General features: G+C 34.1%; 2 protein-coding genes across 10 annotated transcripts in view; one reads left to right on the top strand and one right to left on the bottom strand.

Moving 5' to 3' along the window:
- LOC106054634 (stromal interaction molecule 1-like) overlaps window positions 1–12,499 on the bottom strand; it is an 88,010-nt gene extending 75,511 nt beyond the window's left edge. For 2 of the 9 annotated variants that reach the window (XM_056039201.1, XM_056039204.1), the window contains exons 1-2: window positions 12,229–12,389; window positions 11,107–11,405 (exon numbers count right to left, since the gene is read on the bottom strand). In XM_056039201.1, coding sequence (XP_055895176.1) covers window positions 11,107–11,284 — 178 coding nt within the window. In that variant the 5' untranslated portion in view covers window positions 11,285–11,405; window positions 12,229–12,389. The other 7 variants (XM_056039205.1, XM_056039202.1, XM_056039194.1 and 4 more) reach the window with 6 other exon arrangements.
- On the top strand, window positions 12,439–26,780 carry LOC106054636 (steroid receptor RNA activator 1-like). Its single transcript, XM_013210598.2, has 6 exons — window positions 12,439–12,531; window positions 17,151–17,324; window positions 18,932–19,224; window positions 20,218–20,326; window positions 21,211–21,281; window positions 21,991–26,780. The coding sequence occupies exons 1-6, from the start codon at window positions 12,504–12,506 to the stop codon at window positions 22,480–22,482; spliced, it is 1,167 nt and encodes a 388-aa protein (XP_013066052.2). The 5' UTR covers window positions 12,439–12,503; the 3' UTR covers window positions 22,483–26,780.
- The last annotated feature ends 421 nt before the right edge of the window (window positions 26,781–27,201 follow it).

The following is a 27,201-nucleotide window of genomic DNA, read 5'->3' as shown; positions in this document are numbered from 1 at the left end:
CCCCAATTTAAAAAAAAAATAAAACGAAATCTAAAATGTATCGTCAATGATTACGCTCACATCTTTATTTCAAACATCCACATCTTCAACAAACATCTATATGACGTACAATCGCCCACGTGTCAATGAGACATCCCCGTTTTATACAGACATCAACATCTTATATAAACATCCACATAAAAAAAACATCAACATCTCTGTTGTCTTTATTATCGTTCTTGAAATATCAACTTTTTTTTTTTATCAAGACGGCGACACAAACAAAATAATAATAATAAAATGAAACGAAATTTCTAATAGGTTTGAAACTTCTAGCCTATGTAAAACTTTTCCTTTAACCGACCAAGTCGCATATTCTGAGTATTTAGTAGAACTATTATGGGTTTTTTTTTGCTGTTTTTTTAAAGAGATTAATGTACAAGGTGTACTACTAATTAATTATTCCAGTAGATCACGGATGGTTCCACTGAACTGAACTACGCCATTCAAATGGAAGCCTGGGAATGCCACTAATCGATGTGAACCTGATTCTCTGTAGACCCAGAAGAACACGTTTTATTGAACCAGAGCTGGGAAAAAAAACTGCAGAGATCATTGAGTTTGAACTCTTGTGAAATGTAAATCTTTTCAGTAGAAGCACAGCAGTGTTTTAGCAAGTCGTTAACCCTACAATGCTCCCTTCCCTTAAAGCACGCGAAACACAATAAAACAGCTGCTTAGTCCAAGATATATATTACATTCGGCTACAATAAGATAGCACCGACGTTCAAATCGCTTCGGCAATCGTTCAAAAGATCTCGCGGGTTAGTGATCCGCAGATTTCGGAGATAAGTGCTACAGTAAGCTGGGGTTGAAGAACGGATTAACTATAAAAAAAAAAAGAAGACTGAGGGGGGGGGGGGGGCAGCTGTTATGTTATTTCAGAGACCTACAGAAACGAGAACGAATGTTAGATAAGCGGACAAAGGGGGGGGGGGGGGGTAAATCAGGTAGACGAGGGCGTTCAATCAGGCTAGCAGGGTATTGGGTCTAGAAATCTTGGTCGGGGTAAAGACACGTGACCCAAGTGGTAAGTAAGCTAAGTACCTACATGTCATGTACTTAACAGTAAGAGACTTAAGGTCACTTTGACCTGCCACGAGTTACAAAACTAATCTCGTGAAACCTAAGAAATTGATGATCTACTATCTACATGTCGCAATGCAAATGTGTATGTTAAAGTTTTCGTTCCTTGACAAAAATAAATTGATAAAACTCAGGCTCAAATCCTACCATTAGGACTTATCAAAAAGACTCTATCAAAGAGCCGCAACGCCCTAGCCTGATACACTAAGAAAGATGTACACAAATAGTAAATCCTTGACTCACTAAATAAATGATATTCTTTCTTTTAGCTGAAATAATATGCTACTAAAAAGTGTCTGTCTGTGTGTGTGTGTGGGGGGGGGGGGATTGTGTGTTCGAGTGCAAGTGAAGAGGTTGGTAAAACAGAATAAGCAAACACTGACATACTTGCTTGATCAGGTCTCCCCCAGGATATTCGCCACCCTAAGGCCCGCGTAAACTAGATCATGCCACCTTTACCTGTATTGTAATGGGGAATGTCTCTACGGTCACATGAAACGGTTCTCCCCAAGAGATAAACCATGGTCATTCTAGAACGAGGCCAGTGGGAAGAGAGCCGGGATTACAAGTCAAAGTAGTCAGGCACCTTCAAGCAATCTATCAAACTCACTATCGGGATTGAGTAACAATCTCTTACAATGAATGGCTTCTTTCTAACCAGGATGCTCCTCTCATATTCAGCAGTGATCTACTCGGACTGCAGATCGCCAAAGATCATAATGATGGGATGGCTGCGTGGCCGTGCGCGATGGACTGTCGTTCGGTCGTCTGGATGGTCTGGGTTCATACCCTGCCCGTTGCCATCTACGTCGTCCTGCGGGAGGCTTGGAATAAGAAGGAGATTTATCTTCAACTCTGAAGGAACATCCGAAACATGTAAAAAATTTATTTACAAGGCGACATATTATTATACAGCATTTATGAGCAGTATAAAAGTTAAGTATTCATATCTATTTCAGCCATAACCTATATAAGTATTACATTATTTTCACTAGTGTTTTTTTTTAATCTCTAAGACTGAAGATCATGCAATTTTTCATAATTCGGAAATCCGAATACAATAGATATACATGTTTTCAAGTTACATGAAGTTACTTCCTTCGGCCAGTCTATATTTATTTATGTCTATGTTTGTACTATACTGCAGTGGTGTCAACCTTTTCGAAGGGCCGGATACGACCCGCGGGCGGAGATTTGTGCCTCACTGTTTTAAAACTTGAATAAGGTGACACCAAATTAGAACATAAATATTGTTCGCTTTGAAAGTTAAAACTAGAAGCCGGATGAATACTCTAGCTTGTACCATTTAGAAGGCAGTGAGACTGAACACTGAATATTGATAGTACAAGCATCTAGTCATCCAGTCTATATCTTATTTAGAGTGATACAAATTGAATAGAGTCGTGCTGAGTACTTCATAGAGCGACTAAGAACCATCGTAATGTAATCTATAGACACGACATACAATCTGACCTAGATTTATAAGGTAAGTCGAGTGAATATTTGTAGTCTGTATTCCTCCAGCCACCTTTCCCGTAATATGATAAAATGTGTTGAGCGATTCCAGTTGTGTATCTGGTCTTCATGAAGATTATTGTAAAACATTTCAAATCTCTCTCTCTCTCTCTCTCTCGAGACCATGTGAGGTGCCTACTTATGTACACCACTAAATTCGGCTCCATGTTAATTAGGAATATACATTAGGCATATTTATAATATATATATAAGGCTTGTCTTCGAGTCCGAAGATTAGTAAGGTATGCAGTATTTCCCGTGGCTGCGCAGCCCCAGCTGTGACCTACATATTTTGTCACATCCGGGACAAGCATAACTATTGTCTGCAGGTGGTCGATTTAGATTTTCTATTCGCCGTCTGCGTTTATCCTCGGCAGCGGATTTTCTTTTGATATATATATATATATATATATATATATATATATATATATCTAGGGTTACTAGGCCATCTGATAATATGGCCAACGGCATGGGTGTTGTGTGGCCAGCTAAAAATGTATTTTTGTTTATACTACCATTAATCAATAAAGTTGCACGTAGACACAAGACAGAGGGACAAGACAGCGCGCGGAAACAATAAAAATAATAATCTTTATTGTCCGTATGGAAATTTGTCTTACAATTTGTGCATTACACCAAACAAAAAACATTATAACTATAAGAAACGAAAGTGTACATTCACCCAGACTTACTCATAATTTACATGTGACAAAGTTTATACCAGATTGTTCTTATTTAATGATTTGATTGTCAGGGGAACAAAAGAGTGTTTGTGTCTGTTTGTCTTTGCTACTGGTGTCTTGTATCTCTTTTGTGATGGTAAAATCACAAAATCCTGACACAAAGGGTGATTCTTTATTTCGAGAAATAAGATTACAATTTAATTGTCTTACAACTATACAGGTGTCAAAGAAGAAAAAAAACAACATGCGTTGAAACCCGAGCCTCGCCAACTTCATCGTGTGCACCTTGAACAGGTCACGTGACACACGCCTCCTGGATTCCACGTACATTTAATCTGTCTATGTGAAACAATACACTAGTTGACCTGTTAACACTTAGACCGAACACTGACAGGCGTGGACTTGGTGTCTGTAATTAGAGCCCGTTGAATTAGATGTCTATATTTTACAGTGACACCACCAACTGCATTAACTAATTACTTATTATATTTGGAGGCAATCACGATACTAGAAGGACACTGAGTTTGAACACACACCTACAAAACTGCGACAGTTTCTCGGGTTGCTTTCCCTTATCAACAATATATCTACATATACGAAGCTGTAATGGTAATGTGAGATACAGTGTGTCAAGTGAATGGGTGTTTGTGGGAGGTCAATACTCTTGCATACTACATGTCACATAACAAAACTAGATCAAAGTCTACGTATTTATAATATTTAGTGATATCTCTACTTTCTCTTGTGTGAGGTGGCCTCTTACACCTGATGTCAACTGTTCACGCCAGCTAATACAACAAACAAAACACACTAACAATGCACCAGACCAAGTTAAACAAGGGCGTGTGTGTGTGTGTGCGTGATTAGGGTATGTCAGAAAAACAGAAAAATTAAAGAGAGAATACAGACTCAACGTGTTTGTCTGTGTAGAGACTCAATGCCAAGACAACAATACAAGAATCTACACTTTGGATAAGTGGTGAGAGAGAGTGATTGTGTGTGTGTGAGAGAGAGAGAGAGAGAGAGATATTGTTAAAGTTTTACTAAAGTCATGGAAGTGAAACTAAAATACCTCTGTCTCGACCTCTCAGTTGAATTGTTTTCTGGACAAATTCAGTTTGAAATAGTTTAGAAGCTGGTCAGAAAAAGTGTCTTAGAAACTCATGCAGCTAGAGTAGTGGGCACGTTCTTTCTCTCCACCAGACAGACAGACATGCCCCCCACATTGACAGGTTAAAACAACGCTGACATGAACATCGGCACTAGTTTTGAATTCCATTGAACATTAGTTCACCTAACCAACTTTTGGTTCAAGTGTTGAACTGTGTACACGCGCGCTGAACTAAGTGCCTTCTAGACTCCAGCAACAACACAATTTAAGTTACAAATCACGCACTCATTTCACCGACCTATATAAACTGATGTCGGTTTGTTATAGAAACACCACACGTGTAATTTTCTCCACTCTAAGAGAATGTGTGTTTAATATATAAGATTTAAACCTTTTTTTTAAACGTATTATTGTAACTACATTTTGGCCAGTACAATTTACCACAGGCAACGAAATCAGAACAGCGTGCTGGGGTTTGCATAGTTTTCCAGTGCATGGGCCGGTGACAAACCTTTTTTTTTTTTTTTGGACTAGTGCACACGATTCAAATTGATAACATCAGTGGCGCCACTAGGGCCGGTGTCACCTGGTGCTGTTTGCTCATGGTGTGCCCCCTTCCTCCAAGGAACGCTACTAGATAACATAAGCAGGTTTCTTTTTTTTTTTTTTAACATTTTAAGCACTTTGTAATAATTCCAATTTCTTTGGGATGAATTCACTTGACTGAGTCTTTCTCGAGCTTGTGACATTCGAATACGTTGATAGATAAAGGAATAAAACACGGCCGCGGGTTGGTAGTTAGCTAATTCAGTTTTCTGTCGAAATCTTATGATCTAGGACTTGGGATGAGAATGTGGCCGTGTACGTGGCCAAAGTTAATAAAGGTATAAAGTGTCCCAAACATAACGACTCGCTTTCTTTACTTTCCCCAACAAAATGTCAGGCACACTCATCAGGACTGGCTAGGTTCTCCAAATCCAGGATTTTCGGCACCTTACCCAAGCGCTTCGACAGTGTGACTAATCCAGCCCATAATTATGTCAGCAGGGACCAAATGCGTGAATAAAAAAATCCAACGTAAATCTTGAAAAGGTGTTGACTAAGTTCTAATTGATGTCAAGTCGTCACCAAGCAGGCAATACAGATTTGACACGAAGCATACACGACTGCGTATTTGAGTGACACGAACAAGACTTCACATAGAAAAAGGGCGGGGAGGAGGAGGAAAATAGGTCACGTCTGGCCAGGAACCGGCTTGGGGGATGTGTCAAAGGTGTTGGGCTAATTTGTAAGGGGCGCTAAAGATTCTGATAACTGCAGAAAGCTAATTGGCGTACAACAGTGGACTTCTAACCTGGTAGATCCAAAGAGATACACTAGAGTCGCGTGTTACATTAAACAGAATGTAAAACTAGTTTCATGCGGGATAATAACGCTTATTGTTACAAAATAAACAAATGATTAGAGTAAACAAAAAAACTGAATAGACCATTGTTTTCCTTTTTTTTTTTTTCCATGACGGAACACTTTGCACATTCCGAGTATTAAGCGGATTACATTTTTTTTTCCAGAGATCAATTTACGTGGCGGCCTACTAATTAATTATTCCAGTAGTTCGTGGAACACGTAATCAGGCCACGTGGATTACTAGGGTTCCACGGAAAACAGTTTGTGAAACACTAGAATAGACTTTTGAAATTTAAAATACAAATTAGTACATCAGTTTCAAGGCCAATGAGTTTTTATTATTATTATTATTATTCTGAATAGCACTATTGAATATCAGATTTTACCATTGTCAAATATTTGTTCGTTGGTGCAAAGGCTTCGAATTATGATCACATATCCATGAATTGGGCTTTTAAAAGCAAAATTAGCAAATTACATACACATGCATATAAATATTTTTAATACAAGAATTAATGTGCATTTCCTGTTAATTAGCAACTTGTATGTACCAATGTGTTTGAGCGCAATACAATGTAATGTGTGAGTGACTGACCCAGATGGCCCGCCCATGAGCTCGTTATGCAACACAAACCATCCTTGTATTTACTTTTCATAACAACAAAGTTAGTGTGAGACTTCATCAATGATGGAACAGGTCAGGTATACATTGGCAGTAAGTCAACTTCAATCAAAGTTTAAATATTTCAATAACAAAAAAAAAAAAGCTCCACTGAACTAGGGATCGAACTCTGCGAACTCAGCGCGTTGTTTCGTCTAAAAGCGCACATTCGTTCTTGCTTTTAGATGTGAGTTTAATGTTTCACATCGCGCGGTACACGGACACATAATCAACATCAACACATGCGCCAACACACACACACAACTAAGTCAATGTTTTGGAGCCCTTCCCAATAAGTTGATCTGCTGAGATAAGACCTGCCTACAAAACAGCGGCGGCTCAAGGCCTGAAAGTGGAAGGCTTACAAACCATCGCACCATCGCCTCCAACGAGGAATGGCATTGTATGATGAGATTAAGACATATGTATATTATATGTGAATAAAGATAAAACGCAAAGAATAACGTTTCACGCTAACTAGCGTGGCGAAGGTCAAGTCAGATTCACGTTGACTAGTGCTATTTGACTATGCTATTAATGTTACTCACATGACACAAAGTAACAAACCAAAAAGTGTAGATGGTGTCAACGATTATAGGAAATCTTGTGAGGTGTGCGGCTGAATTACATAAAATAATTGGCTAACTATCAAGGAGGCTTGAGTTCAAATCCCGACCTGAGGTGAGTAGTGTTTGCTTCAAAAAAAAAATCTTCATCCAATCAAGAACTACGTCTGCATACCGATACACCTCAGCAATGTGACTGTATTCAGAGCACAAACACACACACATAAAGCACTGTTGACAACAGTACGCAGTATAAACTCAATGTAGCAAACCTACAAATTATAAAGAGGGGCTCCGGCGACTTCAAAGTGCTGTTTTGAGTGTCACGCATAATTGGATTGTACTAGAACTAGCAGGTGAACTTCAGGAAGAGGGGGGGGGGGGCTCTTACTTTTAATTATTATCAAGTCACAAAGCTAACCATTGTTTACCCAAGACCTCGGAACTACGCATAGATCCCCCCCCCCCCCCCGCCGCCTTCACTAATTATTCTTGTTGAGGCTCACAGCATGTAGAGGGGCATAGTATCTTTGTAAAGGTAGAAGTCCATATTGCGTTTCGACATCGACTTAGTTGGCCAGCTATCTGTCAGAGAGTAGGAGTAAAAAATGAGCTGACCATTCCTATGTACTGGGGTTTGTGTCAGAGGAGCATGATAGCCAAGAAAACATCTAAATACAAATATAATTTCATTTCTGTGCGCTTATTGGTTTTAAAGGTTTTCACTTCAGTCTCACGTTTTAGTTGAAAACAACAATGGGCGCATGTATTTTAACTAAATTAAGTTCAACCTGCCTCCAACTTATATAAGCAAGTACAACATAGTCCAGTGTATTTAGTTACTTTCACAAGTTAATAGAACGTCAGAGAACAGATGTTAAGAAGCTGGTCTAAAAACATCAGGATACTAAGCTATGATGTAATATTGTAGTGTCGAACCTTTACCGATTAGTATTTTCTTTTTACTTCCGGTTAGAAGAAGAGACACGGGGAAGTGGTGAGTACTTTGCAGGCGCAAGGTTCAACGCTAACTATCTACAAAACAGGCAAACATCAAAGTCACGAGCATTTTGGAATCAAAGGCTTTGCATGGAGTCAAACTATTTGAATTCGAATCAGTACATCAGGTAGCTTTGTTTTTCATCTATCACAATCATCTCACATGTTTGGCTATGGAAGCAGCTCTACTGTTCTCACCTCAACCCTTTTTCAAACGTACAACAAAGAAAAGAACACGGTGACTATGGCCTCCTTCAATCGCAAAGCGACTATGGATCATCTCATGAGATAAAGAGATAAATGTCTGGGCATTAGCTATGCGATGTCGCCCACACATCAGTTACCCCTCTCTACACGCAGCTGATGTATCTATAGGAACGACTATTGCCGATACAGTATGGGGTCAGTGGCCTCGCAGGTTCTGCCAGGGTGTATCACTGGGTGCTGCAAACTGCCTTAGGGTCGCCACCTCCTGATTTTTCGCCAGGGTTTACTCCCGAAGCTTCCCCCCCCCCCCCATGATTGGATATAGCTTCAAGGCAGCAGAGGTTTGAATTCAGTTGAACAAGGCTTAAAGAGTTTTAATATGTAGATACCCCCCCCCCCAAAAAAAAAAAGTATTTTGTGGGAATTAAAGAGGATCTCTAAGTTACTGAGAGAGAAGACACTTCATAACGGTTTGCTCCCAGTTGTAGGAGCCTCGCGGACAGATAAAAATGTCGAGTATTCTCTCAGTCTAGGCCCTGCCGAGCAAGCCTTTCTGTTTACTCAAAGGACTTAGGGTCGACTTTTCTCATTCACTCATAATAGATGGACATGTACGCCACTAAAACCCAACCAAGCATCAGTTCCGTAACAAAGACAACAAAAAGCAAAAAGTTTCATTTGGGTAACCTTATTTTAATGTTACTCACATAGACACAGCAGACCCACTATTTCAGACCCACTATTTCCCGGTAATTTAATATGTTGAAGTCAACCAGCTCATTATTTGGAAACCATACCACACACTGTCTGCTGCAGTAGCTCTGTTTAAAATGCGAGCCTATCAATAGAAGTGCACACCAAACGACATTTAGAAAGCAAAAGCAGGAGAAAAGGAATACGCATAGAAAAAGGAAAAACAAAGATCTTGCGCAATACCCTGCTCACCCCATTTCCGAACACCTCCATGTATCATCAATTATCACTTGCCTCCGAAGTTACCCGACCAACGGCGAAGTTACACGACATGAAACGTGAAATATTGAGGTCATGAAACTTTACATATAGATCTATAGATAAACAGCAGCTTCGAGCTTAGTTAAAAATATTTTTTGTTTTTGTTTTCCATTCTATTAGCTAACAAAAGAGATATCTTCAAATACAGGTTCTACACATGCATTGCTAACAATGTCTACAAACGTGGCTCTCTTTATCAGGAATTATACAAGAATTTGAAGAAATCAATTCATCACAGGGTCTTGAGTTATAACAGAAGAGAATTTTTGATGGGCTTTTCATTTCAATAAAAAAGCATTATAACCTAATGCTGACAAAGACAACACAGTAAGACAATTATCTTGTTCTGCTCAAAGTGATATAAGAATGTATTCTTGAAGAAAGTTACTCTCCAGTAAGACCAATGACAGTACTATTTAAATTACTAATTAGAGCCAATGGAAAGATTTGAAAGATTGTAACTTTAATTGTTTTAACAGGAAATCAATATTATCCAGACAGGTCAAAGACTGGCACTGAAGTTCAATTATTGATTATATCAAACATTGAAAACTAAATAGATTCTAATCTAGCACTTTCTGTCCAGCAGGCCTCTGACCTCATGACATTTTGTTTAACAAAAGCTTTTCAAAAGACTGACATTTCAAAAAATCAATATTCTGATGGTTGATTTTTTTTTTCCAGATTGATTTTCTTCCAGTTAGGGCTAGCCAACAGTTCAAGAGATCTTGGCAATCAACATTATTATGAAAATGCTACTATTTATTTTTAGTTTAATATAAATATTTATATTTAAAAGTAATATATAACTAGTTAACATTCCCATTCTATTGCTGAATGGTAAACCCTTAGATCAAAAGATTCCTTTAGAAGCTAGGGTTTGATATGTGATGCCTGGTCTTTTTGGCCAGGATTTTTTTTCATCTTAATTTGAAAAATATATTAAAAAAAACAAACAAAAAAAACAACATCAACAGCAGGAGTTTTTGACATCATTAGGAAAATAATAGCAATACTAATAGTATATACCAAACATTAATGGTGGCAACAGACTCCATAATTTAAATAAATATATATATATATATATATATATATAAATAAATGAATTAAATCACTGCTAAAAAACAAAATGTCTGTGTAATATTGATATTAAAGAACCCTATAGCTTTTTTTTCCCTTAATCTAATAGCACCTATTGTATAGCATGCGTTGTCTACAGTTTGAGATGAGATTATTATTATTTTTAAACTTTCCAATAAGAAGAGCTCATCATGTCTCATTCAGAACAATAATGAGAGTGTGGACACTTTTTATTTTTAGTGAAAACCAGATATGTTTAGCTATTGTGAATTAATTTCTTTATTAATTTTTTAAATGAATGCGCCTATAGCCCAAAGTATTATCCCCACCCTGGAAATTGGATGGCTGCCTGGTTGTGCGGATTGCGTGCTGGACTGTTGTTCAGATTTATCTATAGCCCCGGGTTCAAACCCTGCCTGCTCTCATCCCGTCATCCAAGGGAGGTTTGGACTAGGAAGTAAATTATCTTCAACTCTGAAAGAACATCCGAAACATGTAAAACATTTTACAATTAACACATTTTTAATACTGTTTTTATTTTAAAGGTATTAAAAATAGACATATCTCTTTATTTTTCAAATTATTATTGTGATTACTTTTATTTGTGTGATATATATATTTTTTCAATATATATAAATATGCAAAAATTGGGGGGGGGGGAGGGGTAATTGGAATTAGGCTGTACTATGTATTAATTAAAATACACATTTATTTTTTTCTGATAGAACTTGAACTTACCAAAAACTGGAGACTCTCCTCCATTCTTCTTTTTAATTGGTGTCTGAACTGAGACTAAGTGCTCATTAACATCTGTATTTTCAGCAGCAGTGTAAAAGGAATGAAGCACACAGAGAATAAATATCCAAAAGAAAAACTTAGTTTGCGGTGTTTTCTGCACAGAGGATAATCGCTTCATATCATAGCACGAAATTTTCCCTTGTAAGCTTCAACATCCAAACATAATCCACCACAAAGTTAGCTACCAGTATGAGCTAACATTCATCCTGATAGAATGGAAATTGGCCTATTCACCTTCACTTGTAAAATATAAATTAAAGACCTAACAGAACTTAATTAAGATGTAGTTGCTAATTCCGTTTTGAAATAATAAATATAGATCTTAAGACTACATGGCTACCAAGTGTTACAAGATTTTTGCTTAAAAACAGTTAACTGAAACAAATCATTTCCACAGCAGCTAGATTTTAAATCACTAAGCTTTTGACAAGACACAGTTATAAGAATCTAGATTAGATCTATATCATATAGATCTATATTTAATGTCTAGAATCTATATATTTTTTATATTCTTATCTATATTATTCTATATGATAGTATTTAGTATATGTCATATAATGATAATCTCATTATTCAATTTATTTTCATATTCATTGCAATTTAACAGTTAAATCACTAAGCTTTTGACAAAATACAATTATAAGAATCTAGATCTAGATTGGATCTATATCATATAATGTCTAGAATCTATATTATATTTTTAATATTCTCTATGACTATATCAGTATATGATAGTAAATGTCATATAATCTCAGTCATTATATTCAATTTATTTTCATAGCAATTTCATTAATTTGACAAAAGAATCAAGAGTCAGAGTGACAAAAGTAACTTAAAACATAATAATTATAATATTTTCTAGATTATAATCTATTATAAGATATTATCTTATACAGAATCTAATCTAGATCTATAATATATTATCTGACTTGTAACTTCAAGTTTTATTTGACAGTCATACTCATAGTGGGGCCTTGGCTTAGCCTACCCTAGTGTCCCTAGTCTTACTTGAAGTTACTTGTAACTTTACTTATTACTTAGTAAAAAAAGTAAGCTTTTTACTTTTACTTTTAGCCTAGGCTCTGGCTAAACTTTTCCTTTTTTTTTTGTCTTGATTATCTAGATTAAAATTGAATGATATTTTTTAATTGCTTAAGACATTAACCAAGCAACGTTTTATTAACAGACAGCGGTAATTTATGCCTAATTTGAAACACTTAGCAGTGGGAAATAGTAAACTTACACGTAAGAAAACAATACATAACAGGCAAACAAAATTTCGTCCCGGAAAGATTAAACTTCCTACAAGTTCGATTCTGATTGGTTGTTTGTGTCACATGCACAAAATGGCGGCTCCCAACCCTGGTGAGTTGGCGATGTAAATAAACAACGTTTGACGATGAATAGATCTAGAGATATCTAGCTGAAAATCTAGCAAAATAACAACTTAAATTAAAATTCTATATAGATCTTGGTCTATTAACTTCAAATATTTAAATCGTTTAGTTCTAGACTGTGACTTATGACGTGATTCAAGTGACTCCTCAAATACTGCAACTGTAATAAATGTAGAAATCTAATTACTAATAGACTATCTAATCTAGATCTAGATTTAGATCTAGTATAGTAATAGTGAAGTGTCACTGTCACTATAGTGTGACTATAGACTAGTGACTGACTAGTCACTGACACAGTGACAGTACTGACACTATCACTAGTGACTAGTACTATCTAGTACTAATAATGCTTTTTTTACTAGTAACTAGATCTAGAATCTAGATCAGTAGTAGATCTAGATCTAATTATCTAATACTCAATATTTATATTATTATTTATTATTATTAGTATTAGACATATCCACTGACTGTCTATGACTCAACTAGATCTAGATATATTATATAATAGACTATGAAAAAAAAAATGATGAGTTTATCATTATAATTATGAGAATGACTATCTGTTAGTAACTCTAACTGTTACAATTTGAATTTACAATCAATCATAATCAATGATCATACAATCTCAATGAATAATGATAATGATAACAATCATTCAATAATTTATTATTTATCATTCATTACAATTTCAATCTGTATCTTTATTACTTTAAGTTAACTTTAATTTTAATTAATTATTAATAGTCTTATCTTTAATAGTTTAATAATAATAATAAATAATCTTATCTAGATCTAGATATATTATAGGCCTACTACTACTACTTAGTTACTAGTAACTAAACTAGTACTACTACTACTACTCGGAGTACTACTACTAGACTATAGACCTAGACTCTTGTTACTCTTAGTCTTAAGATAAGACTAAGTCTAGACAGTAGACAAGACTAGATGATTTGATTGATGATATTTAGATAGATCTAGAATCTAGATTTATCTTTAAAATATATTAAATACTTTAATCTTATAATCTTATTCTTATCTACTCTAAATTCTAATTAATCTCTGTCATTAGTCTATAAAATAATCTACTCTAGTTTAGTTATTAGATTTTAATTTTAAGTTAAAAAGCCACTTTTACTTTAGATTAGTAATGATTAGATAAGTCATTCATAATCAAGTACTTCACTAAAGTCTATAGTATAAATTTGAATTATTTGAAGTCATTGACATTAGACTTATCATTAGTAGACATTAGAGACACTATATTAGAGTCATTATTCATGATTAGATCGATTAGATCATCTAGATTACTGATTCTAATAATCACTTCAAACACATAATTATGATAATGTGACATATCATCATACTGACATAGTAGGAAATTTTACTTTAAGTTAACTTTAATTTTAATTAATTATTAATAGTCTTATCTTTAATAGTTTAATAATAATAATAAATAATCTTATCTAGATCTAGATATATTATAGGCCTACTACTACTACTTAGTTACTAGTAACTAAACTAGTACTACTACTACTACTCGGAGTACTACTACTAGACTATAGACCTAGACTCTTGTTACTCTTAGTCTTAAGATAAGACTAAGTCTAGACAGTAGACAAGACTAAATGATTTGATTGATGATATTTAGATAGATCTAGAATCTAGATTTATCTTTAAAATATATTAAATACTTTAATCTTATAGTCTTATTCTTATCTACTCTAAATTCTAATTAATCTCTGTCATTAGTCTATAAAATAATCTACTCTAGTTTAGTTATTAGATTTTAATTTTAAGTTAAAGCCACTTTTACTTTAGATTAGTAATGATTAGATAAGTCATTCATAATCAAGTACTTCACTAAAGTCTATAGTATAAATTTGAATTATTTGAAGTCATTGACATTAGACTTATCATTAGTAGACATTAGAGACACTATATTAGAGTCATTATTCATGATTAGATCGATTAGATCATCTAGATTACTGATTCTAATAATCACTTCAAACACATAATTATGATAATGTGACATATCATCATACTGACATAGTAGGAAATTTTCCCTGACCCTTGCAAGCTTCAATATCCAAACATAATCCACCACAAATTTAGCTACCAGTATGAGCTAACATTCATCCTGATAGAATGGAAATTGGCCTATTCACCTTCACTTGTAAAATATAAATTAAAGACCTAACAGAACTTAATTAAGATGTAGTTGCTAATTCCGTTTTGAAATAATAAATATAGATCTTAAGACTACATGGCTACCAAGTGTTACAAGATTTTTGCTTAAAAACAGTTAACTGAAACAAATCATTTCCTCAGCAGCTAGATTTTAAATCACTAAGCTTTTGACAAGACACAATTACAAGAATCTAGATTGGATCTATATCATATAGATCTATATTTAATGTCTAGAATGTATATTATATTTTTTATATTATAGTTGCTTATTCTGTTTTGAATTTTATATAATAAATATAGCTTTATAGATCAGATCTTAAGACTACATGACTACAAGCGTTACAAGATCTTTGCTGAACTCTGTAGTCTACTATAGATAACCAACGACTTAACAGATTTAAAGTCATTGATTAACATGCATGACTAGATTAACACATGAAATGCGTGGGATGTAAATATATTCTTTTTTGAAGTAACGTCTGTAATATATATAAGTTAATACAGAGTAGTATTGCCCATAGAGAATGGAATGGGTTGCCTGGATCACATCAGCCAGGAAAACCAAGTTAAAACAAGGCAGTGACTCTATAATATTAAGTTATAATAACACTTCTTAAAAAGGACTCTGGGCCAGATTTTAGGGAGGGCAGTTGGAGATACAGCCCTGGGTCCTCGAGAAGAATGGGGCCTCCACAAAAGAGATAAAAATATTGTTACGATTTGCTCTACCACAAGAGTTTCAAATAATAATGTGGTACTTTTATCACAAATACATCAACAGCCAATACAACATAAATCGGCTATACTAACTTCAAATGCTTTGTTGTACTTAGCAGAACTTCCATCTAAACACATATGTTTCTCTGTCTACTCCTGGACTCAAATAGCTACATTCTCGAGGACTCATATTGTACTGCACCGTCTTTACTGCCTTGCTGTCTTGGACTCAATGCCCTTTCTTACAAACTGTCTCTCATTTGTGAAGGCTTTCGATCACATGACCATAACATTGGTTATATTAGCGTGTACTAGTAGTACTGTCCCTTGTCCATTGACAGCTGTTGACATGTATGATTTGCCTGATTCACGAGTGCCAGTAGATCGCACACACATAAACCCTATCAGTCCGCCACTTGAGTTGCAACAATATATATATACAAATTTGAATGGGTCAGAAACTTGAAATTTTTAAAACTCTTTCTCTCCATATTATTTAACACATTCTGATGGAATCAACGTTGGTATTGTCAGTTAGGAGAGAAAGAGTTAAAAACATTTTTTTAAAGATTTTTACGGCTGGCAAATATGTTGTGATTAAGAAGTGTACAATTGTAGCATGCTCGGAAGAATTTACAACAGTGTGTCTATTAAGAATTACCCTCTACAAACTCAAAAATGTACACTGTACTTTATAAAACTAAAATATGCATATTAAATACTTATTTAAAAGGAAAGTGAGATTAAATTTACAATAACTTCTTTGTTCTAAAATAAGGCATGCTTTTAGATATATAAGTATTTTCATTCATAAGTTGATCTTTATTAAAGTATCCAGAAGAAATGATAACTGATATATATATACTTTAAAACACCATTTAATAAACAATGTTTTTTATTATACAAGTGGTGTACTACTCCCACTTTATACTGCACACCTTACCAAAGAGATCAGCTTTTTTGTTGAGGCCTTGAATGAGAGATAAGCCCTTTAGAAAAACAATTAGATGATCATTCAATAACATCAGTTAGGCCATGCTAACACTGAACCATATCTTTATAAAGACTGTTCATTTAATGCATATGAATATTGACAATGTAATAATAACAATAACATTATTATATCAAACCCTTTGGCATCATGTCTGTAGTCAGCTTAACAATACAATAATATTGGCAACACTCTCGACATGCACACTTCTCTTCTTTTTTGGATAAAGGGTGATAAGAGTTGTGGTTGTTGATAGTTTGTATTTCATAGCTTCTGGTATTCATGATGAAAATATTGAATTCTGCCTTATTACCTGCACGAGTGGAACACTTCAGGGGCTGCTTCTAAATTTGTGGTTCCACAGAAACTATCTGTGTAACCTTGTCTTCATTAGGTATTAGGTCAAATTAATATGAGGCCTACAAAATCAGCACCATGTTTGTTTTTTGGTTTTTAACATTAATCTTGATTGTTATATCATAATTTTTTTCTGTATATTTTATAAAAATTTGATTGAGGTAATTATATTTAAATCCATTAATATTAGAAACAATTTACTTGGTTTTGGCTCTTATCAAATTTAGCTTATTGTTTGGGATTTTTACTCCCCACCCCCTTTTTAAAAAAACAAAAAAAATAAATAAATATGACATAATTGCTTATGTATTTCGTCTTTTTTTTTTTTATAGGTAGTGGACCACTGGATGGGTGGAATGATCCTCCAATGCTACATTTCAATGCAACTTCTACACCGCCGTCTTCTAAAACTACCCGCCTACAGCTTAACAAACGTGTTAGTTTCCCTTTAAACACGTCTAAAGCTCATGAACCATCCATTGGTCTGCAAGATCCATCTGCAGCAGGTAATGTTAATTGTATGTTAATGAGCCTAATACATTCTAGTCGGCATCGATAGATTCTGGAAGAGCAAGCTATGGAGCCTACATTGACTTTCTTGGCTCTGACTCAGTCAAACTCTTTGGACCATGTGGTAGTGTTTGCAGTTTTGATGCGGAGGCCATGGCACTCTGTGAAGCCTTAAAAGTCATTGACTCTCAACTCTGCGTGGGACATTTGAAAGCAACACAGATTGTTGCTGTCACTGACTCAAAACCTGTACTACAGGCTTTGCAAAGCCCTTGACCATGGCCTCCCAATATCGACACTGTCATCATGGCTTCACACAGCATAAAGCAACGCTATCGCACCCCTGTAATAATGCAGTGGGTACCGAGCCACATAGGTGTGACCTATATGGTGACATGTATGCACTACGCAATACAGCAGGGTTTCTGTCCAGGGCTTTTTGCAAGAGAGGACTTGAGCCTCTCAAGCCCTCACTCAAATGGAGTTTGATGATGATGATGATGATGATACATTCTAGTCTATCCTTTCTCTGACCTTTTTTAGTATTATTATGGGTTGGCTTTTGTGTATAAAATTCCCCATTCATTTGTCTTTCTCATCTAAAGAAATTCAATATGTTTTAACTGTTCATAAATACACAAACTTATAGTGATGCTAATTATTTAACATCAAAATATATGAAGTAAATGTAACATGCTTTGATCAAAATCATTTTAAAGGTAGTACTTTTTTATTTCAATGGTCATGTTTTTTGTTATATTTAGGACTAATTAGACTCTCATTTGTTATTATTTGTTACTAGAAATTTTACTCAAGTATATCTACCAATTATTTTAATAGTACACATATCATCATCATCATCACTCCTTTGAGTTCCTCATGGAACATAGGGCCTCGACAAAAACACGCCACTCTCCACGGTCTCTTGCTAGCTTTTTGATGGTGTCCCAGCTCTTCCAGGTCTTCTCTGCTTCTTCAAGTACACTGCATCGCCATGTTCTTTTTGGTCTTCCTCTGCGTCTTGTTCCCTGGGGGTTCCATTCTAAGGCCTGCCTAGCTCTGTTGCTGGTATCTTTTCTAAGGGTGTGACCAATCCATCTCCACTTCCTCTCTAAGATCTGCACTTCTATATTTTTCTGTCCACTCATCTCCCACAGTTTGGTGTTTTCTACTTTGTCATACCAGTGTATTTTTAGGATATTTCTCAGGCATCTGTTGATGAAGGTCTGTATTTTTTTTGTTGTGGCTTCAGTTGTTCTCCATGTTTCAGAACCATACAGTAGGACAGCCTAGACATTAGAGTTAAAGATTCTTAGTTTAGTCTTGTTTGAGATGTAAGGAGATTTCCAGGTTGGTTTTAGCTGTGTAAATGTCTGACGTGCTAGATTTATACGGCGTTTAATGTCTTCATCTGTTCAACCTGATATACTGTAGTCAGTATATCAGTATAATAGTACACATATACCAGGTTAAAAAAAAAGAACTTTTATAAACTCAAGATAACTCTATTAGCAGGCTTGTTGTAATTATATGAGGGATGCTTAAGAAAGGAGCTCTATAGAAGTAATTGAAATTTCTATAAATGTTTTTTTTTTTGTTTTAGGAATGCTTCTGAGCCCAAAAAGTGGACCGCTGCAGTTGCCCCCTGTACATATCCTGCCCCCTAGTGCATCCACTACTGTCAATCCCCCTGTGCCTCTTTTACTCCCTTTAAGCCCTCCTATAGACCACAGTCTGTTGCCCCCTTCCTTTGTAGCTGCTGTACGTGAACCGCAGAGGTCAGAAACATTACCAGAGCTCTTGGAGAGGCTGGAGCTGGACTCTGCTGATGCGTTGAGAAAATATACCAAGAGAGTTTTGCATGAAATGGTAGATATTTGCAAAGAAAGCATACAGGTAGGTTTAAGACTTTTGTAGATAGAATCTAGTTCTAGGCTCTAATAAAGGTGGCTGAAAGTTGTTCTTTTTGTAAAAACATGGCATATATTAACATAAATTGGCTACATGAACTAGAAACCTTCGAAGTAATTTCATTTTATGTCACAAGTTTACTTTTTTTTTTTGTTTTATATATTGTGATGTTTCTTCAGAAGTGAAGTCACGGTTAGGATTACAGTTAGGTTTGGGATTTCTGTTCTAGCCCAAACCTCCTACAGGAGGGGTAAAGGACAGTAGGCCAGGTTCGAACTAAGAACTGTCGTGATGACTGTCCAAAGTTTAAACCACACAATCAGGCAGCCACCTGCAAAAGGGAACTAGATCGAACAAACATAAAAGAGAAATCAAATATTAATATTAGAAACATCCAACATAGTAGCATATTAAAGAAACAGATAATGCCTAAGACATCAAATGCCTCTTCATATATTTGTATGTTATAAACATATTCTGATGTAATAAACATGTTACATGCTTGTCCTAATTCACATCAAGGCCACCTTCTTATTAAGTGGCACATCTGAGAATAGAAATTATGTTTATTCTTTCAATGCCAAATCAATAATTAAGTGTAATGACACTTAAAAACGATCACAGTTTTTGGAATCAAACACAAATGTTTTGTCTTTGGATAACAAAATAATGAAATAGCAAGTTGTTTTTTTATTTATGTCTGTCACAAATTTATTTATTTGAGTTCTTGGTTCATAACTAGGTAGGATTTCTCAAGAAATAGAACCCTTTTAACTCAAATTATGCATCATTCAGGAGATTTATTCCACACGTTTAAAGAATCTTACCACTTTGATATTGGGTGAACTATAGTCAGATTTTCTTTAGGGTTTGGAGTCTCAAAGGAAATTTTCCTTCTTTATCAAATATACATTTAAACTAGAACGCATACAAATAAATTATCATTTAGTGTTGTTGTTGTTTTGTCTCATGATTTAGGGTCGCTCAAGAGGTGATGTCCAGGCCAGGTTGAGTATGTTAGATGATCAATGGAGAGATGGCAAACTTTCAGAAGGTGCTAGGATCAAGCTGGGATGTTTAGCAAGTGGTAAAATCATACACATTTTTGTTCACTTCTCTCTGATATAAAATTGTTTGCTTTAGATCTTTTTCTTACTTGAATCTTGTTGGAGATTGAGATCTTTAATCCTGATTGTAGGATGTGGTGGGTCCAGACATTCATAGTAGTCAATAAATCATAGAAACCAATTTGAAAATAATCATCATGTTTAAAATATCTTCACAAGTACAATGATTTGTTGTGTGTTTGCTGTTTTAAGGATAGTTTGTTTGTTATTGAATAGCTTTTTGGAATTGAGATATTTCACAACTCCAAGAATTACAAAAGCACTTGAACATGATTCCTTTTTTTTTTTATACAAAGTCTATCACAGATAATAAAAGTTTTTATTGGTTACTTCTGTGTTACTGTTGAGAATCAGATTTTATTAAGGCTAAAATAATAAATTTCTTTTTGCATTGTTTATGAACCTAGTTTTCAAAATGTCATTATTGAACTATATTTCCACCCACACCATTGACCTGTTTATCTTGAAAGAAAACACATAATCTTTTTTTTACCACTAGATTTTATGTTTCTTGTTTCAGGCTTTATGTCTTTTTTTCTTAGATGAATCTTGGCTTTTTTCTTTTGCATTGTTTATAATGAGGGTGTGGTGGCTGAGTGTTAAAGCACTTGGTTTCTCTGTCTCTAGTTTAAATACCAGTAAAGTCTGAGATTTAACTCTGGATTTCTAGGACACCCCAGAGTTCACAAAGCTCCAATGGGTACCTGATTTATGATGTGGCAGTAAAAACGATTGGTTGTTGATACCTCCATTAACCTTGGGTCATCTGCCCCCATAGATTGTAGGGTCTGAAGCGACAGATCTTTAGTTTATTTTACTGTTTATAATGTTATTTGATTTACAGCTTTGCAGCAAAAAGATCTGAAGCAAGCAGATTGTCTACACCTGGCATTGATGGTAGATCACATATCAGAGGTACTGGTAATTCTTTTATTTCTACTTCATAAGTTGTTAGTAATCATGGCCGGTCTTAGGCCACTGCAACCTATGCGGACGCAGTGGGTCCCCCACTTTTATAGGCCCCTGCGCAAATTCTAGGTGTACATTATTGAATTAAGCCATTTTAAGGGTTACTGGAATTCTGAAATGATAAAATATACGAAAAGTCATGAAAATCTAATAAATTATTAAAATCTTCTGAAAATTGATGCTAATTTCCTTAAAAACAGACCAAATTGCCATATCAGGGTGTCATTCAATATGGGCAACGCCAATCCTACTCACTGTTAAAAAAATAGCATTGTCAGCTTTCATTCAATAAAAATTTAATAATAAGGCGAATTTTAACCAAAACAAGAAGTTCAAATACTTAAATTACTTTAATAGACACTGGCATATAAATATAGATCTAAATCTATCTCAACCTCAGTTGATAGTAAATCTGGAAAGGTAGATCTAAATGTTTATCGGCTTTTTGTTGGAAAACTGCTATCTAATGTATATGGCTCGTAAAGTTAATTTGATAGTGATTTTGTTCTCAGTAAAGAAAGTATCAGTAAAATGCAAAGACCTATCTTAATTTTAACTTATTATCCTTACCACAAGCCAGAATGTTACTTAAAAATATTTTAAGGTTTATATTGAAATGTTTATAACATTTTTCTTTGCTACTCCATTTGTTCAGGTTAGTCAGTGGATGGTGGGTGTCAAATGGCTCATCACTGAATTAAAACAGCTGACCTTACAGCACATAGCCACTGCTGCCAGTAAGAAGGAGACTCTAACAGAGCCAGATCTGTCGAATTCTCTTGGGTATAACTCATCCGCAGTAACTCAAGAAGATGTTTGCTTAGATACTGTACAGTTTTCTAATTTAAAGCCGATCCTGCTTCCAGAGGATCTGTTGCCTCAACCAAACGAGGAACCTCTACCTCCACCCATTGTGGATCCTTTGCTACAACCCATTGTGGATCCTTTGCCTCAGCCCAGAGTTGATCCCTTGCCACAGCCTAGTGTTGACCCCTTGGCTCAACCTAGCAATGATCCATTGCCTCAATCCAATTTGGATCTTTTGCCTCAAACCAGCAACAGTGTGAATGACGAGCAATCAAGCCAGCCACCTGGGTTAGAGCAGCAAACATCTAGTCAAGCATCAGATGAACAAGAAAATAGGTGATAAAACTCTAGTTACTGTTTGCCTATAGTCTCTCCGTGTGTTCCCAGTTACTGAAAAAGTTTGCGTGTCAGTTTTCAGATAAACAGCCTAGAGTTTGCTAAGTCGTTAATTAAAATGTCATCAACACCTGTTTATAAATTTATATATACCTGCCAGTTTATCAAATTTAAAATGAGAAATGGTCCTATTACTAGGGGGTGTGTCTGTTTAACTGAGTCTACACAGAAATTTTGACTTGCTCTTCTTGATTGCTGTTTTGTTTTAACAAAGACCTATATTTAGAAAAATAGTTTTTTTTTCATGCATGTGCAATTTGGCTGTATATAAAATTGTTGTTTTTTTTTTCATCTTCACTATCACAATGACATAGTTTGTATCGAAGAAACAAACCAATTAGATAAGAATATAGTGTGTTTAAGAATTCAGTTTTTTCTTCTTATAATGCTGCCATCTCCTTTTGACAAACATTATTGGTTAGTATTGTAGCAAATGTTGTTGACATTGGAAAGTAGTTACACCTGAATTTTCAAATTAATTATATAGCATTGAAAGCCAACAGTGAGCAGAAACATTTTTCTTTTCCTATTATTTATTTTCACTAGAAAACAACAAAAACAAGAAATGGCTTTGTCATCAAGAGTATCTATAATTAGTTAGTAGGAATTCCCCATTTAATCTGATTGTATTTAAGAATTGGACACAGAAAATCAAATGAAGACAAATTATGTATTCTGATGTGCTAACACTTTTTTTTTTCTAAACTATGCAATTTTCAAGTTTTGTAAAAAAAACAACATATCATTTAAATTTAAATAATGCATACAAAAATGTTGTCTCTTGCTGTCATGACAACCTGATCTGTTTACAAAAATGTCCACAACTGAATAACATACAATTTACTTCTGTTGTGAAATGAAATGTATGCCTTTAACATTACTTCTTGATGTAGTCCATGAACAGAGAATCATTTTTAATTCAACTTTCAACTCAAAACTTTCTCCAATGAAAGATGTTTGTGACACACATTTCGGGTTGTATTTTAGCCCCATAATGCTGTTCCCATGCTTGAGCTTATGCATTAATATAATTATCACAACTTTGTTCCTACTCTCTGTAGTTTTGTGTGGACTAAGGTTGTTGTTTTTTAAACTGGAAATCCTACAAGTGCATCATGGGTATTGGCAGATGAGTAGATGTTATCAACTTTTCTAAACTTAAGCCCAGTTTTTTTACTTCAAAAGTATTCGATACCGTACTTTATACTTTAATGAGGACTTTGTAGATAGTGAAACTGTACGGGGATTATAAAGCCTGTACATGATGTGAGTACTCTAAATAATAATAGTATGCTTTTTTTTATGTAAACAGTTATTTTAGAATATTACAAATTGTTTCTCTGTATGACCTTCATATTAATTTAATTCACAAACAACAATGTGTCACTTTTATCTTGATATTGACTTTGTCAAAGGCTGCGTTACTTATGTTTGATATGACTCTTCCTTAAACTGATTTTAATCTTTGCTTTTATTAAGTGTTCGATCACAAAAAGTGGTTTTTTTTTTGTTTTTTTTTTTTTTTTTTTTGTTAATGAATATGTATATAAATGGGCATCATTTTAAAAAATACATTATGATTGTATTTATAGGGATTTTATCAATGCTGGTAATAATATATCTTTATTCAATATGAACCATTGTCTTTTCCCCACCCACCCCTTTCTCTATTTCTACTCACAAATTGTGTGTGTTTCATCATGTTAACTATATTTCATGAATAATACTTTATGTTTGTGACAAATTGATATAAAGCTTATCGACATATTTAGCCTTACATTTAGGTGGATTGCACTTCAGTATAATGTGTGTTTGAAATGTAATTTTATGATAAAGATGTTTGAATGATAGTATCTCTAAGGATGTTACTTTGACAAAGTTAAAGCTTTAAACCTCATAACTCTTTAAATTGGTTAGGTTAATCTATAACTGTGCAAATTTCTATGGTCGTTTATAAAAAAAACAACAAATGACAACATTTGGATATTGTAGATTCCCACAGACCTTTTCATTGGATGCATAGCTAAATGGGGATAAATACCTGTTACTCAAATAGCTTCTCAAAAAGTTATAGTTTCTGCATTTTATTGCAAGTTGAAGTTATGTATTTCTTTTGTTTATGCAAATTTTATGTTGCTCTAATTCTGTTTTTTTTAAATAGTGCTTCATTTTATCTTTATAACCAAGAAATTTTTCACCCTCAGTGGAACAAAGTACCCAAAATCATTTTCCACATAAGAAATAAAGAAACAGATGAAATTTAATTAACTAGTTCCCAGCCCCTGTTGACTTTGCTAATATATAATATATGTTTTGTAAAAAAAAAAAGTGAAGTTCCCCCTTTCAGATCTTGCATTCTAAATATTTTTATAATGAGAAAAGTTTTAATACAATATAATACAATTAATTAAAAACATAGAAACATTTAGAAAAGCCTTTAAACATACAAAAACATTTAGTAAACATAAGAAAACTTATGACAGCAATGGAATGGCAGGGGTGTTAAATGAGAAAGGGATGAATTTTGTGCTTGGAGGGGAAAATCACCCTCCAATACAACATGTGGCATTATCAAATCAGGGCTTGTGGCTGTTATTTTATATCTGGTTCAAATTTTGAACAATATTTTTGGTTGTTATTCAAATAATTTTTTATTGAACGCATTCGCTGGCTGAGGTTCCACTGTAGCTGAAAGAAATGTCCAACTACTATTTAGTGGTTTAACTTTGATTGCTTTATTTAACCTTGTTACTAAAATGCTATCTTCTGTTGAAGGACCCTTAGGGCTGAGTAGAACTGATAAAGACATAAGCGTAGTATATTCAAGAGCCCATACATGGTCAAAAGTTCACCAGCCTACTTGTGACCAGAACCATTTTCCCTATTTTTTTTTATTTGTTACATTTCCAAATTGAATACTAAAAATAATTATTATAATTAATATGTCTTTCAGGCTATGAGTTGATGTTTTGTTTAACAAACATAAATTTTTAGAAATTCTTGTTTAGTTTCAGTTGTTTTTTTTTTTAATTTGAATATGTTTGCATTATTTCCCTTTCAACATATTCTCTGAATATATGACTAAATTCAAATTATATTCAAATGAATTTAGCTTTATAAGACCTTAGGCAAATATGGCATTCTGCCATGATACTACATACATTTCTGTAGACTTTTAGATTCATAGATTTAGTTCTTACATGTTAGCAACAGCAAACTATAATAACTGCTTCTGTAGTTTTCTCTAATGGAAAAGCAGGTTGTTTTGTTTTTTTTTACCATTGTATTTGTTTTTTGTCCTTAGATATCCAAAGTTTGCAAAAACAAAATTAATTTAACAAAGTACAAAAAAAAAACCATTGATGGTCAGAGAAGAAACATGTATTGATGATGATTGAAGAAAACTTATGTACAATTGTGCTCTCATATGTTCTCAGTCTCTCACACTGTCTGTTATGGCTACTCTCATCCTTATGAAGAAATGTTAATTAAAATATAAATATTAGAATAGTTTGATGAATTAATTTTTTAAGACCTTTTTTCTACAAGATACTTTAGTTGAAAGCGAAATAAAAAATGAAATATGATTACTTGTCACATGTTCATTGATTTAAGCCTTAAATGTGACTCAGTAATCTTTATTATCTTTTATTAATGTTAACATTAAGCCTATACACCAAATACTATTAAGAGTTTCTCCTTAGGAACAAGGACCATGTCAAATATAGATTAGTTAAAAAAACAACACCACAAAAACATTTCTTTGTTTCCTACAGAAAGTCTGTCACACTGTGATGATCCTTCATCTTCCATCTCTTTGATTCAAGACTATTTTTCTCTACAAGAAAGAGTTGCTTTTAGAAAATTAAAAGCACCTTTACACTTCTATAATCTTGCATTCCTTCCTTGCCGAGCGGTCAAGTTTTATTTAGTTATGTTGTCTACAATATCTAATGAAACTCATCCTACTGTCATCAGATTGCAAGCAAAAACGTTGCTTAACTTTGACCAGTGTTGTAAGATTAAAAAAGGAAATTTCTTACCAGCTGCATTTAATATATAGAATCACTTTCTTGCACAGAAATCTTGTAATATATATTTTTTTAAATTATTATTTTTATATTTAACCAACCATTGTTATGTAAGGGTTAATTCCACTATTTCTTTAGCTACACAGATCCAGACATCTAATCAGCTATTCTGGTAATAAATTATGAAAATAAAAGCTCGTTTTTAAACTCAGTATAGCTTTTGGTTATTTTTTTAAACTAAATTTAATACATATACATCTTATCTCTCAATAATAACATTATCCTCTGCATTACAAATAATGAACTTTTATTCCCTGAAGTTGTTAAGTGTTTTCTTTGATGTTACAATATATTTTCTGTAATGTAATGTCAATTAAAGAATTATCTAAAAAAAAATACTGATTGATAAAACAAAAGTTGAAACCAGACACTCTGCTTTCTGATAAGAAAGAAATGCTTGTTTTGTTAGCCTAAGTATGAATGGAAGCTTTACCATTAATTTTAGAACAACTATGCAAAAAAAGTTTCTGTTCTAACATCATCTTTAATCAAGTTACATCTCTCAACTTTTTTCATATCTATGTCAAGTGATATAAGAATGTCCACTAGGTTTAAATGCAAGGTAGAACTAC

This window comes from Biomphalaria glabrata, chromosome 8, assembly GCF_947242115.1.
Source record: "Biomphalaria glabrata chromosome 8, xgBioGlab47.1, whole genome shotgun sequence".
Classification (NCBI taxonomy): Eukaryota; Metazoa; Mollusca; class Gastropoda; family Planorbidae; genus Biomphalaria; species Biomphalaria glabrata.
Note: the sequence above shows the minus strand (reverse complement) of the source record. Positions and strands in the feature narration are given on the sequence as shown.